Here is a 15769-nt window from a genome sequence, read left to right as displayed (position 1 = left end):
GGAGATGTGTATAACAAAGGAGATTTATATGCAAAAGACAGGTTCTAATATAGATTTCTATTTTTTTTGTAATAATACTCTATTTTCTAGCCATTAAGATAGAAATCTTCAGTACTAAAGAAAGACATGCCATTTAAGAAATGTTCTAGTGCAGTTTATGCATATGATTTCAGGAAAGGAAATTAGATATTTCACCAACAGTCCCTTCCTGCACAGATGCTGTTTTAATTTATGAAAGTATTCCTTATTAATTAAGCTTGATTTGTAATAATTGCACTTAAAAATGCACTTGTAAGTTTTCAGGGGAAAAAAAATGTTTTTGTATAAAGAGAGTAGCTGTGTTCACTTTGGAGATGGAGCTTTAAGTCAAAATTCATAATGAATTACCCCAAATGTGTAGCAGTTGTGATTTTATTGTACAGGGACAGTAACAGATAGGATTCAGAGTCAGCCATTTTGGCACTGATAAGAAATGAAAACTCAGAGGGTTGTAGGGTGATGTCTTGTCTGTGGTCCAAACTGGTGTAGAGAGTAAAGAGGGAGCTGTGAATGTTTGAGGGGGAAATGTTTAACTTCAGAAATGTTTAGCTTCCTTGGAGTCAAAAACTCATGATAAACAGTTGTGATTGATGATGTAATTGTAAAATTACTTCGATATTTCAGGTTTCTTTAAACAGAAAGGAGCTGTGGTAAAAGTGTTGGCTGAATACAGACAGTGGGACAGCTTATGTGCAGCTACTTGGCCAGAGGGCACATTAATCATTTATATTTTGCATTTATAGTATCATAGAATCACTTGATTTGGAATGGATATTTAAAGGCTGCCTAATCCAACTCCCCTGCAATGAACAGGGACACTGCAGCTGCATCAGGTTGTGCAGAGCTCCATCCAGCCTGGGATGTTAGTTGGAGTTGGATGGCGAGGGAAGGACATTTTGTTTTTGTTTGTTTTAAGGGATTGGTGCCTGTGGACTTCAATGATCAAAAGCCCACTATTGTATTCACACTGCCTTAACTGAAGTATAAATGGAAGCATATATTTTGTTTCATTTCTAGGGTAAAAGCAGTTCATTCTCCTTAACATGGAGTTAGTGCTTTGGTATTGTTTTTGGGTGTGGGTTGTTAGTTAAATTGGGAGTCTCATTTGCATTTTGAAGTTTATTCTTGATTTATTGGCAAGCGTGTTAGTGGCATATTTTTGTTCTCTTTAACTAACTGCCAGGCCTTTTCCTGAAACACTTACAGATATCTTTGTTGCGCCATCACTGACCAGAGAAATAACTTGGAATCATATGTGGGTAATTAAGGGAGGGTTTCACACTACATGTTTCAATGGTTTTTTGGTTTTTCAATGGTGACTCTGTTTTCAGGGGGGAGAGGGGGTGGGCAGAATTTCTTTACTCATTGGGTGATTCAATATTTTTGCTATCTGGAGTTTATTTCTGTTTTGGTTTTTTTTTGCTTTAATTCTTAGTAATAATTCAGGTTAGCAATAATTCAGGTTCTTGTGGAGCTATTTATGAAATTTAGGTAGCTGAGTAATGGATGAATTGTGGTTGATTTTTGTGCTTTTCATGCTTAAACAAAAGATGAAATAGAAAACAGAGCCATGGAAAGCCCATTTAGATTTGTGTCACCATGGTTCTGAGTTGCACCAGATACAAGGTTTAAAAGTAGAATCATTGAATAGAATGGTAGAATGGCTTAGGTTGGTCTCAAAGATCATCCATTTCCAACCCCCTGCCATGAGCTGGTGGTCACCCACCAGATCCACATGCACAGGACCCCATCCAACCTGGCCTTGAACACCGCCAGGGTGGGGCATCCACAACTATTTTATTGTTTGTTAATCTTTTCATTTATTTATTTAATTGGGAAGTCTGTAGAGCCCTATTTGAGGCTTTTTGGATTAAGGTTTAGGTTTCAATAGTGTTTTGCTAGTAGTTTGGGCACAATGAAATGCAAAATTTTTAAGAGTATTTATGAAAAACCTTTATGTTTTCCAGTCCTTTTTTACTCTTTTGGTTTGTAGGAGAGACAACATAGCTTTAAAGAAAGTATGAGTTGCAATGCTAATTGTGGAAGTTTTATGGTTATATAAGATGATGTGTTGTTTTATGTCAGAAATAGGCTGAAAAATTTTAGAGAAGTAAGATGACAGGATAGATGAGTATATAATTATATACAGGAAGAACTCTCGGCCACATCTTTGAGTAACTGGGGGAGTGAGGTAATAAAAGGAGTCAAAAAAAGACAGCAAGCCCACCTTCTTGGTGGTTATTTTACTGAAAAAGTGTGTTTGCAGATTTCTGCTGAAATAAAAGGTACATCTGTAAAGGAAATGAAGCTCTTGGTGCTGGAGGAAAAGTTTTATATCTTTTCTTATAGTACAGTGATAATGAAACCTTTTTGCTTTTTCGTTTGCCATTGGTATTCTATAATCTTCCAGAATGCTTTCAGATTAGCGCTTAATTTTATTATTTTCTAGAATCTCAAAGGATTAAAATAAAAGGGTAAATTATTATAATAGTCATTTGGCTGGCAAGTATTCAATCAGTTGATGGCCCACTGAGGTTGAATCAGTACATCAGATACTAATGGCGGAAAGGGATTTCCATGTGCAGTTGGGTTCTGTGTGCTGTTTGCATGTATGGAGCAGAGGTATTAGTAATAAAACTAAGGCAGAAAAAGATAAGGTTACTATTCCTCTACAGTTGTGGGCAAGTAGAATAGCAAATAAAAAGCATCATTATTTTTTTATATAGTTCGATGTCATTTGGAGAGGTGACCAGGTGGTTTGCAGTGGTAAAGTATAATGGGTCACCAAGGAATTGCACAAAGTTAGGGCAAGGTTTACTAAGACAAGGGTAATGAAGAGGAAGCCTAGGGCACTGTTGCAGAAATAGTAAAGGTGAGTTGGATTTTCATCAGATTTTGAATGATTTCCTAAAAAGCTGCTAGAGACATTTTAATGGAGAACATAACAATGTTAAGTAGGCTAAGATCTGAAATGGCGTATAGTAGGAAGAACTGAAAGATGACAGAGTGCATGAGCATGATATCATCAACTGAGAATCTACCTCTGTATAACTACACTAAGATACATAGCAGATGGTAGACAGAAGATTAGTGACAAAAGTGCTTCCAGAAAATGGTAACTGTAAGGCATCATTTATGGCGATGATAGATGTGAACTATGATAGAGAGGCTATTCTGATGTCCTAGACTTCGTTACAGTCAGGAGCTGTAATATCCCTATTCAGACAGGAATATGTTGGAGATCTTAATTTTTATACAGAAATATGGTAGGTGTCTTTTTTTCCCCACAGACTTTTGTGGACACTGTCTTTGTGCCAGAATTGGTGCCTTTTCAGATGACAAGTCTTTGCTTTTAACTTTAGTACAGACTAATATGATTATATTTCAATATTATTTGCTGTCAGGCTGGAGGTTTTATCGCTATTCAACAAGTTGGAAGGCAGCACATAATATGACGCAATTACTTGTTATAAATTTGTTATATGTATTATCTGCTGTTGTATTAAATCATAAGCCCAAAATAGAAATATTGAGATCTGGATAAATATCGTAGATGTATGACAGAACTATATGAAAGGATAGCTATGTAGAAATATAACTTCCTTATAGTTCTGTTTATATTCATTAATTAACAAGATCCAAAGTTGGGAGTAAGTGCTGCTACAAGCCAGGGATGGCCCAGCATGGTGTTTGCTTCAATTCATATGGCATTGTCTGCCTTTCTGCTCTCAAAACAGCTGAGGGTTTTTCCATGCAATGAAGTGAGGAAGTGTGTAAGAGCAGTGTCTATGGATTCTGAAGACGCCTTTGTGTCATGTTTATATTTATCCTGGAAGCTCACAGCTACTCAGGACAGGAGATACGGGAACTCAGGGATTTCTACAGGCATCCAATGACTCTGACATGTATGCAGAGACATAAAGCTTAATTGTTCATTCATATTTATCTTTTTTGCTAATAGATGAAACCTGAAATTGAAATACAAAGTGATAGACACATTAGAAGGCTTCAGATAGGTATGAATATTCTCTCGTATGAACAATCTGCTTTGTAGTGAGAGCTGAAAAGCTTGTTCTGACCTGTGCAGGACATACACTTGGCACTGAAATAGAAGTGGGCATATACTCCTGGAATGCTCTGGATGTAAGATGGTGGCTTAATTCCTCCAAGGGTAATTTTTGGTTCTAATTTTCTGAAGTTCTTTTCCATCTGAATAACTGATACTTAAGATACAGAGGAAGAGATCTTGTAAGAGCAAATTCAAGTAGAGAGGGGCTTTTGTCTTTGTCCTTCTACCCCTCTCCCTTTCTGTCACAAGCTAATACAGAGCAGCACAAAGAAAGAAAAGAGTGAACAGCTTCCAGTCAGAGCAATCTTCCTGAATTACAGAGGAAAAGATGTATTAGACTTTGGGCATATTTCTTGCTGGCCTTATATTCTTCATGAGATGCTCTTTAATAGCTATGATGAGGTTGCCACGGTAGTAATGCAAGCCAGTGAAGTGAGGAAACAACAACTCTGTTAACCCAGATGCCTCTCCGTAAGATGTGAGATAAAGTTACTTCACACTTGTGCCAAAAATACCTCTTAGAAAATAAAAAAGCAAACAAAAAACAGACTAAGAGATATTACTGTTCCTTACAACAAATGCAATATGTAATGCAAACTTCTTGGAGAAGAAAACGTGACAGATGATTTAGAAAGGGGCCAAATTCTTCTAAGTATAATCTTTAGCAGCTTTAGTGATGACAGGCAGATATACAAAAACAGAGGTGCATTGGATTTTTAGCCTGACAAGGTCGAGCACAACTTGTAAACACCATCTGCAAGATGTCCAAACCATCAGGGCCACAGAATATGGCCGTAGTTCTGCAGCAAAAGAAAATCTTGTTTCATCCTCATAAAAGCAGACAACTCCAGATCATTTCTGAATGTAATGAACACACTACAAATAAAAACAGCACCTGGCATTTCCCTAGATAAGTGAAAGAATTTTGTGTGCAGCGTGATAGTGGCATTTTCACGACAGTTTCAGGCAAACAAAGCAGCTTAACTTGCATCTTGCCCAAAAAAGCGAATGGCAGGGTTGCCAAGGAATGGTTACTATTGCTAGCAATACAAATGGAAAACAAAACCTATTCTGTGAGATCGGAGATTATGGTTGTTAAAATATTTATCTGATTTCATGTAATATTCTCTGTTATTGAAATAAAAACACTTTGATTTAAGGAGTGGTGTGGAGGAGGAATTGCAGTCTCACTATCTCTGGTGTGTCTGCCAGGCCAAGATAGAAAGCTGATTTTGTATGCTACTTATTTTTCTGCTAACTCATGTTGAAGTGTTACATCAAACTACTTCTCGACCCCCAGCTCCTATATTTATGCTGTATACTTGCTTGTGGTTTTGAGGGCTGTTGCTGTACTGATGAGTTGTAAGGATAACTGACATCAGCAGTTCTCTGTTGCAGTTCATCATTTCAGTGCTGCTTGTACCCCCTGGTTTGTGTGTCACCAGATTCTGTCAAAATAACAGATATTTGATAACGGTTGCCCGCGTTGTGTGCTGTGATTGATTATCCTCGCAGTGTGTTTTTCAACACTCAAGCAATACCCTGATGCTATATATTTCAGTTTGTTTATAAGTTTAGAAGATTCCACTAGTCTTGCAAATGTCAAGAATAAGTCATACTGGCGTGGCTGGGTAAGAAACCCTCTGAGGCTTGGTCACGATTAATCCTCTTTGTACATTAGATGGTTTTGTATTTCCTTTGCAGTACTCTGAGCCATGTTTTGAGGTGTAGACTTTCTGCTCAGTGTAGCTATTTGTACAGAAATGCATCTCCATATGCTTTTCATCCAGAACGCTGGTATGTGCTGTTGATAGATCTTGGCAGCTGAGTGTGTCAGACCTATCTGAAGAAATACCCTGTGTGCAGGTGACAAAGAAATGGAGTTTGAATATGAAAATTCAACCTACTTGTTTCATTTTTGAAAAAAAAACTTGTTGTTTGCAATATGTACCTATGTATATATACACATACATAAGGGTAAGGTAAGTCTATCTACATGGATATGTATAAGGCCATAAAGAGAAATATTTTCCAAAATCAGTCCTTCTAAGCACTCGCTGGCAGGGCAGGATTGTTTTCACTAGTTTACAGCACAGCCAGCTATCTGAGTTAACTGGCTTATACTCCTTTTATTGTCAAATGAGATTCAGTCAACATAGTCAAGGTTACATGTCAAGATTGATCTTCACCTTGGAAAAAAAGTCATCTCAAACAGGCTAGATCACTTTGGTGCTAGCAATGCCTGTTTCTCTTAACTGACTAAAATGGGAGTCTCCATTGATGAGCTCAGCTGTTTCTAAAATTAGACAAGATTATTCCCAACCATATTGTTGCCTTCACTGTAGATTGCTGACTAAAATCCGTGTGCAAAAAAACTGTTAGGTCTAATTCTCTGCCTGTGTAATAGTTTTTTATGCACATGCAAAATGAGGCTGTTTTAGAAGTCTTAACTGCTTTTTAAAGCTAAAACTCACCATATGGAAAAAAAACAAAAAACAACTAATCCTTTTGAAAGGTAAAAGGCACTACAGAGTTGGGCCCACTGCCTCTCATCACCTCAGCTGCAAAACAAGTATTTAACAGGTAATTAGCACAAAATCTACTCCTCTACAGTTCCTAATCATCACTGCTATCGTGGCAATGGCACTGAGTACAGAGGTACAGCCAAGACGACCATTTCTGGACATAGCTGCTTGCCATGGAATTCGGACTTACTCTACCAGGAGCTTCATGTTGACAGCGTTGAGAAAGCAGTACAGCTAGGCTTGGGGCCCTTCTCATACTGCAGGTGAGGAAGTGTTTGCCCTGTAATTATAAAACAAGAGGTGGATGGATATATTGTGGGAGCGGATTTGGAAGTGAGAAGGGGCCGGAATATCATAGCAGGTGCCACCTTTGTCTTGGAAAAGCTGGGCTGGCTTAGTGGCCTATCACACGGGGTAAAAGTTTCCAGAAGACAAGATCTGGTAGGTTGTATGGATCAATATGTGGCCTTGCTAAGAAGCTTAGATACAATCTAATGTTAGAAAGTCATCTTTTTTTTTTTTTTTTTTCCTGTTTTTTTTTGAATGAGACCTTTAAAAAAAAAAGAATTGCTCAAAAATGACTATCCAAAAGGAGAAAGAAGTTAACCATTCAGTTTGTATAATGCGTTTATTTCAAATTATGATATTGTGGAATTTTTTATATAAAAGAAAATATTTTAGAAGTGGAAAAAATCAAAACCGCTGTATTTCAGTAATGCTGAGATGGGATGTCACATTTCTTTAAAAGAAAAATGGCAGCAAAATAAAATGTTGGCATTTCAATTTTGATCAAACCACATATATGATAAACCATGTTTCTGCTCAAGTTTTGTGTTCAGTTCCAACGAAACTTTTTATGGCTTTCTCCTGTCACTTTATGTTCCCCTCCTCTCTGAGGTCTTCATGAGGTCAAAGCATACCCATAAATAGTATAAATGTTTCCAGTAGAGGCTATCCTAAAGCTGATAATCTTAGGTACTTCTCCATGAACTACTGTCAAGTTGTTTGTTGATAAAAAGCATGCATGCATACTCAAAGTAGCTCTTCTTCTCTACCTGAACAAAACTAGCAAACAATTACTGTTTTCCCCTCCCCCCTGCCGAATCCAAACTGCCTTGCTTTCAAAGGCTTGGTACAGATTCAAATACTTAATATGAAATTTATGGTGTCCCAGTACATCATGGCAATTTATTTAGTGCTTTGATAAGTCCCGATCCCTTCAATTCACATCATCTATGCACAGTATTCACTTGCAGATTTCAAATGCAAATAATAAAGCGGTATAGGAGCTGATGTGTTAATGTTCTGTAAAGCTGAGAGAAAAGCTTTTCACTTTTTTGTCAGCTTGTTATAATTTCTGGGGATATCTCCGCTGCACTATATAATCTTTCAGATATCTTCTTCTTCAAATAGTCTAATTTAGAAACATTGTTGGTGGAAGATGACTCAACCTGTATTGCTTCTTCAGTTCTGAGAATTTGAAAGTGCTTTAATCTTTCTTGAATAGCAGTCAGATTTAAAAAAAAAATATTGAAGAATCTTAAAATAACACATAATACTTTTGATAAATCCAACTGAAATTAGAATTACTGTTTATCCAGTGTCCTGAATTATCTCGTCTATTTTTATTGGCCTACCCAAGATCTTTCTGAGTCTTCAAAGTTCTATACTCTCAGAGGACTAAACTGGTCAAACTTTGGGTTATTTGTGCAGCACAGATAAAGGAAATTTTGCTGTACCATGGAGAAATCATAATGGTGTCAACACCAAAGTTGTCTAATATCAGAGTAATAAAGGACTGACTTGGATCTGATATTGCCTTTTGAGGAATATGATATTTGCTTGAAATAGTCTCTCATTTCCTCAGACTCTCTCCAGGGAATGTGAACTTGAGTATCTCAAATTAGTTTTTGCTAGCTATTTTTGTAATGGATTTTCTATGAATCTACCTGTGGTGGAATTTCCTCACTTAAAAAAAATAATCTAAAAGAGGAATCTTTCCCATGGGATTCAGTCCTGAAAATAGCTCAGCTGATATCTGTTGAAGCAGTTCAGTGTAGGCTGTATTTAAACCAAGTGAACATGCTCATGCAGGAAAATTCTACAGATATTTAGCCATGTTTCTGCATTTTAGGTCCTAATGAGCTTTATTTTTGGCTGGCTTTAAGCATAAAAATCCTGACTGAGGGGATCCCTACTCACCCTTTAGATGTTAGCAGGTTCTTCAGTGCTTTCTGAGATGCCTCCAAACCCAACAGTTCTATCAGTCCTTTGCATGGTGCAATAGGAAAAGCAGAAAGCATCTGGGAAGCTTGGAATAACAATGTGGCTGATGCATTTAATTTATTCTCCCATGAATTCATTAGAAATCCAGATGAAGATGAGAAACCATGGTGTTACATCATGAAGGACAACAGTTTGTCTTGGGAATACTGTAACATTCCATCTTGTGGTATGTAAAAGAACTCTTAAAATCCATCCTATGAATTAATGAAGAAAGATTTATTGACACTAGAAAAAGTTTTTGGTGCATCATAAAAGGACTGGAGTCATATGACACAGTATGTAATTCTGAAAACAAGATAGTGTTCCTTCCCTAAATTAAACTGTTGTTAATATTAAAGCTGACCTTTAGAACAGAGCTTTAATTTGAAAAGTCAGTTAATCATGTGGTTCTTCTACTCTCCATTTATGGTTCCAATACTTTTGATTGATGATAATAACACAAGGAAGCATACTAGCCCTTGCTGCTGGAATGGCCAAGCTCAGTCCAGAATCCAAACATGATGGCATGTTCCTTAGAAACTCATGATTTGCAGTCTGAAGCCATTTTCCTTTCTATCTTAGCAAGCAGGGAAAGGAGGCCACCAGTTCCAGAAGATATTGACACTTTTGCAGTTGCCAGAAGACCGTGTGGGAGAAGGCACAAAAAAAGAAGTTTTGTGAGACCTAGGATTATTGGAGGATCTTCATCTTTGCCTGGATCTCATCCCTGGACAGCAGCTATATATATTGGAGAGAGTTTCTGCGGTGGAACTCTTATTCAGACTTGCTGGGTTGTGTCAGCAGCACACTGCTTTGCCAACAGGTAAACTCACAGCCGTAGGTGTGACAGTAGGTCTCCTCCTCTCTAGCACCGTATTCTTGTGAGTCACAATAAATCTGAATTGAAACAAGTGAGAAGGAAGATGAGATTATGAAATGCTGGTTTTGTGAAACAGAGCTGCTGGTAATCTGAGTGCAGCATGTGAGCTGACACATAGCATGGAGTCCAGTTTGAGGAGTCTCAAAGATGCTAAATGTGTCAATGAAAGGAGTAAGGTTGTGCTGGGTGTCAGGATGGCAAGACATGGAATGAGAGCTTGCATGTGCAGGTATCTGCAGGGGGACATAAGTGTTTCTTAGCTACCTTTTTGTAAGTGTATGCCTGCTTTGAGCTGTAATATAGATGACTATGTTCACTGCTATATTTTTGTTCAAAATGCTGAAAGAGTCAAGTGGTGATTTAAAAAACAACACTTTTTTTGGCATCCAGCTGCAGGTCAGCGAGGGAATGACTGTCCATAGATGCTCTTACTTTATTCTAAATACTTAATTTTCCACAAATGCTGAACGCTTTTTATGATTTCAGTTTGATCATGTAGATGGTAAAAATATTACATCATTTCATACAAACTGTTCCTTTGCATAGTAAAGAAGCCAAGAGAAACAGAAAACCTCGTGCCAGAATGCATACACTGCTAGCTTGTAGACCTAATAATACTGTTGTGAATGCTGTACTGAAGCATTTGGAGCTCGAGCCACAACGCATTTGTTTTTCAAATGTTGTGAAATAGCTACTAACTTTGGCATCTATTCAGGACATTTCCACCCACTTCCAGCTGGTGGTTTGTTACATACAGATTTTCCATAATTACTGCATTGTAATTTGCTCTGTTCTGTATGTTTAGTACTCCTAAGTTAGCCACAATTTCAACCGTTTTCCGCTAGGCGACAATAGATCCTTGTGGAGCTAACTTGGTAGGTTTTCTTTTCTTTTCCTGTTCTGCAGCCTCTCCCTTTTTATTTCTTCTCAGTGATTCATCTGTATGTCACAATTAAACTATTTAGGGCTTTTAAAATCTTTTTAAAATCCTGTCCTGGGAAATGAGTTTCCACTCTGTATCACGTTCTCAAAATCAAAGGGGCTGGTTTACTTCCACAAGGGTGCTGAAAAAATCCTGGCCTTACATATTGATTGCTTATGTTCTTGCTTTCCAGTTTCAAAAGATGTAAAACTTTAAGGTCTGTTAACCATGCACATAGTAATTGTTGCAGGGTAGCTGCCTTTTCTCTGTGCTCTTCAATTAGTCTGAGTCTCTCTCCACCAAGTATGCTGCTGTTTATGATTGCTTTGTGCTCAATATCAGAGAAGAATTTGCAGTGCTTTTATATCTGACAGCCACCAGTAATGCAGAGAATCACAGTTGGGGAAACTTTGTAGTGATACCGACCACTCTGGATCTGTGTGTGATGCATGATAGGTATTTTCTGCTTCTGTACTAGATAACTAAACATCTGAGCTCTTCCATGTTAAGGGTACTCACTAGCTCAATTTATTGTAGGATTAGATTAGATATTCCAAATAAATTATTCAATATGAGGATTGTGAAGCACTGTTACAGCCCAGCAAAGCTGCCAATGTCCCATCCCTGGAAGTATTCAAGACCAGGTTAGGCTAGGCCTGGGGATACCTGATCTGGTAGGAGATGTCCCTGCCCATGGCTGGGGATTGAAACTAGATGATTTTTAGGATCTCTCAATCAACAATTCGGTGATTCTGTGGGTATGATTCTGTCAAGAAGGAATAGCATTTAATTAGGTTAAAAATGCCCCACAGAGCATGGAAGTAACTATAACTTTAGTCAGCTTTCTCCTAGCCCACAGTAGGTAAGAAGACTGGGAGATGGGTCAAGGCATTATGAGAGGGTAGATAATGGGCAGGCTGGGGATCTGAATTGATTAACAGTTCATGGTGCTCATAGCTATTGGAAACTGTTTTCATTTGTGTTTCTAAATGCAGAATTATTTGTTCTCTCTTTTGTATTACAGTCCCCCAAAATCCTCTATTAAAGTGGTTCTTGGTCAGCACTTCTTTAATAGAACGACAGATGTAACGCAAACATTTGAAATAGAGAAATACATCTTACATCCTGAGTATTCAGTGTTCAGCCCTACTGAACATGATATTGGTGAGTATTTTTCTTGCAGTTTTATTTCCTGTTTAGTTGACTTAGTTCCAAGTTTAGCTCGTGTGTTGAAAACTACTTTCTTAGGGGAAAAATAATAGACATTAAGAGAAGCTTTTGCGAACAGAGTGTTCCTGTCTCTACCAGGGAAATAAGAGCACCTGAAATCTAGACAAATTCAGATAAGAAATAAATTGTGAATTTTAAATAATTATGGTAATTAGCCTTTGGAGCAATTTACCTTGATGTATGGCAGATTCATCATCACTTCAAGCCTTCATGTGATTACACATTTTTTCAACCATACTAGAAACTGTGGGCTTGATGTAGGAATTACTTGGTAAAATGTTATTGTCTGTACTGTATAGAGCATCTGACTAGATGAATATAATAGCCCTCTCTGCTCTGAAAAATCTATGTTACCAAGAATCGTTCTTTACGCTAAGGAGAGAAATTTAAACATCATCTGTCTTATCAGTCAAAAGTTAAATGCCCTTCTGATTGACCTTGTAATATTAGTCAGAATGGCGGTAGAAGAGAAACTTGCTTCTTACTTTCTAATCTGCTTTTATGGAAGTTGGCATATCTCCCTGGGGCATTAAGCTGTGTGAGCACTTTGTCTATGAAACTATTTAATAGTCTGGCATCAGGGATAACTTAGGTCAGGAATGTACTGGCTTTTTTGCTCCCAGATGGTGAATGTTTTCCACTATGTAGCAAAAAGCATTTAGATTCTGTGTTGGTGGGAACTCTGTCAGAGCATACCAAGAAATGAGCTTGCTGTGGGGCACTGCTCTGCTCTAAAATATCCTGGTGTAAATCACAGTTTACGGTTTGAGATCTCTAAACATTTTGGATTACTATAAAATTTAGCATGCATCACACATGCAGTGTCCAAATTTAGGGTCATCTGGAAATGGAATTCCTAAGATGTGCCCCACTGCAAACAAACAACCAGGCAGAAACCTGGGGGAAAGACTTGTGGGCATGTTCTGCCTTACCAGTGATGTCTGCTGATGCAGCAGATGATTTATTTAGGGCTGAAAATGCATTTTAAAAGTAAAGAAGCTTACACATGAATGTTTGATGGAAAGTATGGAGGATTTAGAAAGAGGAAGAACTGGGGAGAAGAGGAAGGTGAGGAAGACCAATCTGCTCCATATCGGAGCTATCTGTGTGGGCTCATTGACCTGTGAGATACAGTTATTTATTCCATGAAGCCAAAAGTTGTAGTCCACAGAGAAATTAGATTATCCAATGGGACCTCTTGCTTTCCACACAACTGTGTTCAGAAAATATACAGCTTGTGAAAGCTGTGATATACAGTTTTAATAGATATACCCACCTCAGCTCTATTCTCTTTGAGTGGTGTGCTCAAACCCAGCACACTGCCCTTGTTACACCAAACACAACCCCGGCCTATGGCTCATCACAGAACGTTTGTCCCAGGAGAAGCAAAATTTCTGCTACTTTTGGTGTCTGCTTTCACTGTTGAACTCACCACACTGCACAGCCTCTTATTTATGCTGTTTTCAGCCTCACGAGGGGAGAGAAAAAGTTGTGTAGGCTGCGTAATTCTCAGCAGCTTTCAGAAGTTTGCTTTTGAAATAGCCTAATTTTCTAGTCCTTAGTTTTAAAAAATTTGAATTTTGCTGAACTAAGTGATAACAAAGAGCATGAAATACATCAGATCTTGCAGTAATTAATTTTTTTAGAATCAAAATGGAACTAGGCAGGTGGCCAGGCTTTCAGAAGCAGCGAGCACTTGCACATCCCACTTATTTCAGCTGAAAGTTGTGGATATGTCAGTGTTATTTAACTTCAGGGTGGGAGGAGACATGTATTTTCTGTCTTCCCCCTTCTCTACAGAAGCAGTGAAGAAAAATCTGCTCAGTGAGTGTGGCATAAAATAAATATTCCCACAAGAGGAGTAGGTGAATATTTCAGCATTCAATTTAATGTGAAATCAGGTGCTGTTGAGATGAGTCTGTCTGTCTTTGATTGAAATATCTTAATTAAGAGAGGCTTAGGGGATAATTAAAGTTGTATCTGAGACCCACTGCTGCCAATCCTATCAAAAAAGGGGAACAGACTTTATTCCTACTGTATTTTCTCTTCTGCAGCCTTGATTAAGCTGAAGAAGAATGGCCAACGTTGTGCTGTGAAGTCCCAGTTTGTTCAGCCCATTTGCCTGCCAGAAACTAACACAGTTTTCCCCGATCAATTCAAATGTCAGATTTCTGGATGGGGACACAAGCATGAGAGTAAGTGAAATGACAGAGGTGGTATCTGTGGAAAACACTGATGAAAACCATAGAAAATGCTCAAGGATACGTTGCACAACTGGTAGTCCTGTAAAATATTTTCCAAGGGACTTCTGGTGAAATTACCTTCCTTTAGAGGTTTCTATCATTTACATCTGAAATAGTCACCCCAAGCCCTCTTAATAGTCTCTGAAATTTGGTGAGTGGTTTGCATGAACAAGGAATTAGAGGAATGAGGGGAGCCCGGAGCAAGTAGCTGTAGGTGCCAAGTAGGTTAAGTGAATCCTACTCCAGGTTTCTCAAGGTAGGCGTTAAAGACTGCAAACCAAACACAGTGAGTTTTGTGGTCTGTGATGGAGGCAATCATTAGCTTCACCATGAGGGAAATCTTGGAAACATCTACTGGAAAAGGCTGGAGGGGTTTTAGGCCAGGAACTGCTTATATTAAGTTTAAGAAAAGCAAAAAAGAAATGCTTCATCTTTCTCATCCTCTGAGATGAGGAATTTCAGGATGGCGGTATGACCATGCTGCCTTGTTGAGGAGATAGTAGAGATCAATGTAGATAGGTGAAGGAAGGGAGGGATCCGGCCTCCTCATATTCATTAGAAACTCCATGTGAGCAAAGGTTGTCCTAATCTAACTGCATGATTTAAAGAAAAAAAAAGCGTTTTTACAGCCTTTGATTTAAAATCACATCAGGAAAGAGGAAACAATGTGAGTGCTGGGGAAGTGTTCTCAGGTCCCTGGGGAAAGAGACAACCCAAAGTGAATTGATGCTTGGGCATGAAATACTGCTATTTCAATGGACACAGACTCCGACTGCAGAATTAGGAAATGGTTTGATGACTAAGAGTAACAGTTATCTTTTGAAGAGATCCACAACATGACATGTGTTAAGTTTATTTATATGTTGTATCTGCCTCGTGTTGAGTTTCTATGTTATGCTATTTGCATTCTGTAAAAATTACTTCTTTCTTCTCTGGGAATTTTCTTTAAAGATATAACTGGTTATTCAGATGTACTGCAAGAAACACTGATTCCAATTATTCCTGAGGAGAAGTGCAGAAGCCCTGAAATTTATGGAAGAGAAATCAGTGAAAATATGTTCTGTGCTGGCTACTTTGACAGCAAATCTGATGCTTGTCAGGTAATGTTGTGAGTCATCTCCAGACAAAGAATATAAATGTGTATAATTAGAAGGAACATTACAGTGCTTACTTTTGACGTTACAGTCATCCTAAAGAAGAAAAAGGTTTGAAAAAAAAAAATATATGTGTGTGTACTTATGTGACTGCACTGTTTGTTCCTATGTCACTTTTTTTTAACCTGTTAATGTCATTTAAATTTTACAAAGGAGCAAAAAAACCCCAAACCACCACCAATAATCCTTCAGGGTGTTAATATTTCTCTTACCTTTATAAAAGCTAGGGGCTACACAGTTGAGGGAAGCTTTCTGAACTGCTGGCTAAATTAGATGGTACTGTGATGTCAGGGGCTTGTTGGCTAGCTGGCAGACAAGCCAAATCCTCAAGCTGCTGCCTCTCAATAAAAGGAAATAAGAATACCTGTGTAGGAGGTGGGGAACAGTGCTGGGTTTGAAGGCGAAAAGATCTGAGGTTATTACAATGGATGGGTTTTAATGG

General features: G+C 38.1%; 1 protein-coding gene across 2 annotated transcripts in view; it reads left to right on the top strand.

Annotated features, from left to right (window-relative positions):
• Window positions 1-15769, top strand: part of HGFAC (HGF activator) — a 35426-nt gene that overhangs the window by 17857 nt on the left and 1800 nt on the right. For both annotated transcript variants that reach the window (XM_085545758.1, XM_032444376.2), the window contains 6 exons: window positions 6722-6896; window positions 9000-9085; window positions 9481-9721; window positions 11725-11864; window positions 13985-14125; window positions 15125-15273. In XM_085545758.1, coding sequence (XP_085401884.1) covers window positions 6722-6896; window positions 9000-9085; window positions 9481-9721; window positions 11725-11864; window positions 13985-14125; window positions 15125-15273 — 932 coding nt within the window. The remainder of the gene's footprint in view (window positions 1-6721; window positions 6897-8999; window positions 9086-9480; window positions 9722-11724; window positions 11865-13984; window positions 14126-15124; window positions 15274-15769) is intronic.

This window comes from Coturnix japonica, chromosome 4 (genome assembly GCF_054131305.1).
Source record: "Coturnix japonica strain WE chromosome 4, WE-NBRP24, whole genome shotgun sequence".
Lineage (NCBI taxonomy): Eukaryota > Metazoa > Chordata > Aves > Galliformes > Phasianidae > Coturnix > Coturnix japonica.
The sequence above is the reverse complement of the archived record's forward strand: the minus strand, read 5'-3'. Positions and strand labels throughout refer to the sequence as shown.